This window comes from Branchiostoma belcheri, unplaced genomic scaffold (assembly GCF_001625305.1).
Source record: "Branchiostoma belcheri isolate BF01 breed outbred unplaced genomic scaffold, Haploidv18h27 scaffold627, whole genome shotgun sequence".
Taxonomy (NCBI): Eukaryota; Metazoa; Chordata; class Leptocardii; order Amphioxiformes; family Branchiostomatidae; genus Branchiostoma; species Branchiostoma belcheri.
The window spans coordinates 1,704-3,880 of NW_017804273.1; the positions used below are offsets into that span (position 1 = coordinate 1,704).

General features: G+C 42.5%; 1 protein-coding gene across 1 annotated transcript in view; it reads right to left on the bottom strand.

Moving 5' to 3' along the window:
• Positions 1 to 1,240: 1,240 nt before the first annotated feature.
• Positions 1,241 to 2,177, bottom strand: part of LOC109483175 (sulfotransferase 1A1-like) — an 8,079-nt gene continuing 7,142 nt past the window's right edge. The window contains 1 exon segment of the mRNA XM_019786160.1: positions 1,241 to 2,102. Coding sequence (XP_019641719.1) covers positions 1,993 to 2,102 — 110 coding nt within the window. The 3' untranslated portion in view covers positions 1,241 to 1,992.

Genomic DNA, 2,177 nt, shown 5'->3' on the forward strand with positions numbered 1-2,177 from the left:
TGGCCTTATACAGAGTCCAAGTCTCACAGCCGTACAGGAGGCTGGGGATAACAACTGTATGGTAGACTTTTAACTTCGTGGATAGCTTAACGTTGTGCTGTTTCAAGACTCGAGTTCTCAGTCTGCCAAGTGCTTGGCTGGCTTTACAGATCCTGCTGTTGATCTCTTTGTCGAGGGGACCGTCATTGTAGATCTCACTACCAAGGTAAGTGAACCCATCCACGGTCTTCATTTTAGTACCCTCGATTGAGATACCCGGGCAACGGACTACAGAAAGCGATGCGGGTTGAAGCAGAACTTGGTGAGTCCAAAGAGGTCCACTGCCCCCGCAAATTTGTTGACGAACAGTTGAAGGACTGGCTCCTTGTGGGCCACTAGGGCGCAGTCGTCAGGAAAGAGGGCCTCCAATATAGTTGTCACCACTGTCTTTGTTTTCGCCTTTAGCCAACGCAGGTCGAAGAGAGACCCCATCTTTTCTGTACTTCAGGTGCACTCCATCTCTTACATCTCTCAATGCCTGGTTGAGAACACAGGTGAAGAACAGATTGAAGAGAATCGGGGCTAGCACACACCCCTGTTTGACACCGTTGGAGATTTCACATGTTTCGGACGACTCTCCCCGACAGAGTACCATGCCTGTCATCTGGTCATGAAATAGACTGATCAGATTCACGAACTTTCTGGGGCATTCATACTTTTCGAGTATTGTCCAGAGTGCCTCCCCACTAACAGTATCAAAAGCTTTTGTAAGATCAATGAAAACTGCATAAAGGACCAAGTTTTGCTCCTTGCACTTCTCTTCTACTTGACGTACCGCAAAAATCATGTCCATCGTACTGCGGCCTGACCGATAGCCACACTGTGCCTCCGCAAGGTGGGTTTCTGTGACAGTGATTAGGCGGTTGAGTATAATATTTAATGAAAAACCTTTATTGTGCGTTTGTGCTCTAAGCTAAGTACAGGTCATGGGTAAACAGGAAAAAGAGCTACAGCTATGACACTTACATACTATATAATTATTATACTAATGTGATCTACTATTTACAGGTTCAACTTCTTCTCGCTTCTTGACGCAGTTAAAGATGTACGAACATATTGAGCTAATGATACATGGTTTGTCAAGTTTCATGAGGAATTCTAATTTTTCTATTCTATCTAAATGTCTAAAGCTTGGGAAATCGAACTTATCTATTACATAAGTATAGAGGGAATCTCTCTCATTTCTATATAATGTGCAGTCAACTACAAAATGGCATTCATCTTCAATCTAGATTACAAAATTGGCAGATTCTTTGCTGTATAATGCGTGCTAGCAGTTTTACCGCGATTGACAGCAGGGAAATACCTCGGTAGTTTCCACAATCTGCTTTGCTGCCTTTGTTTTTATAAAAGGGAACTATAGTAGCATCTCTGAGGTCCTAGAGCATGTCTTCCCCCTCCCATATGGTATTCGTGTACATACACTTGTCTGGACCCGATGAAGGGTCACCTTGCGACCACATTGTTAACTCCACCGGCAGTTAAAAGATACTTTGATACTGCCTTACCAGTTTTATACTGTCTTGTAGCTACCAAAATATCTGCTTAAAGATTATCAAATATGTTTTTTTTTTAAATTTCCTTTCAGTAAGAACAGAAATATACGCACTTACCGAAAAGGGAATCGTTCAAACATATGATGTCATTAAGGGACTACGATGTACTCTTATATGGAAAACTATGTAAATTTGTTCAGTCTCGTTTCAAAAGCTAAGAGATAGGAGATCTTGTAGATATAGACGCAGCACAGTAATGTAGCACTTGTTTCTCCAATTCCTATACCTCAGTTATCCCATGTAGGGCGTGAATATGCAATAAAGTTCATTGTCATGAAAATCGAATATGGCCCGAACGTGACACTACTAAAACCCTCATCACGCCCCACCATGTTAGATCTGGCGTTATTAGAACAGAATGCATGTTTCATTTTGGGTCCCTAGTGATGAACAGACACTACTCATACTGGAAGGTCAGATCTGTTCCCGCCATTTTCTCCCTGTGGATCGTCTCCAGAATTTTGTTCTCCTCCGCGCTGAACCAGTTCTTCCAATCACCAACCTCTCCTGAGAAAAAGCACAGGAGATTCAAAACATCGCCAACAATTTCTATATTCTCTCTCTCTCTCTCTCTCTCTCTCT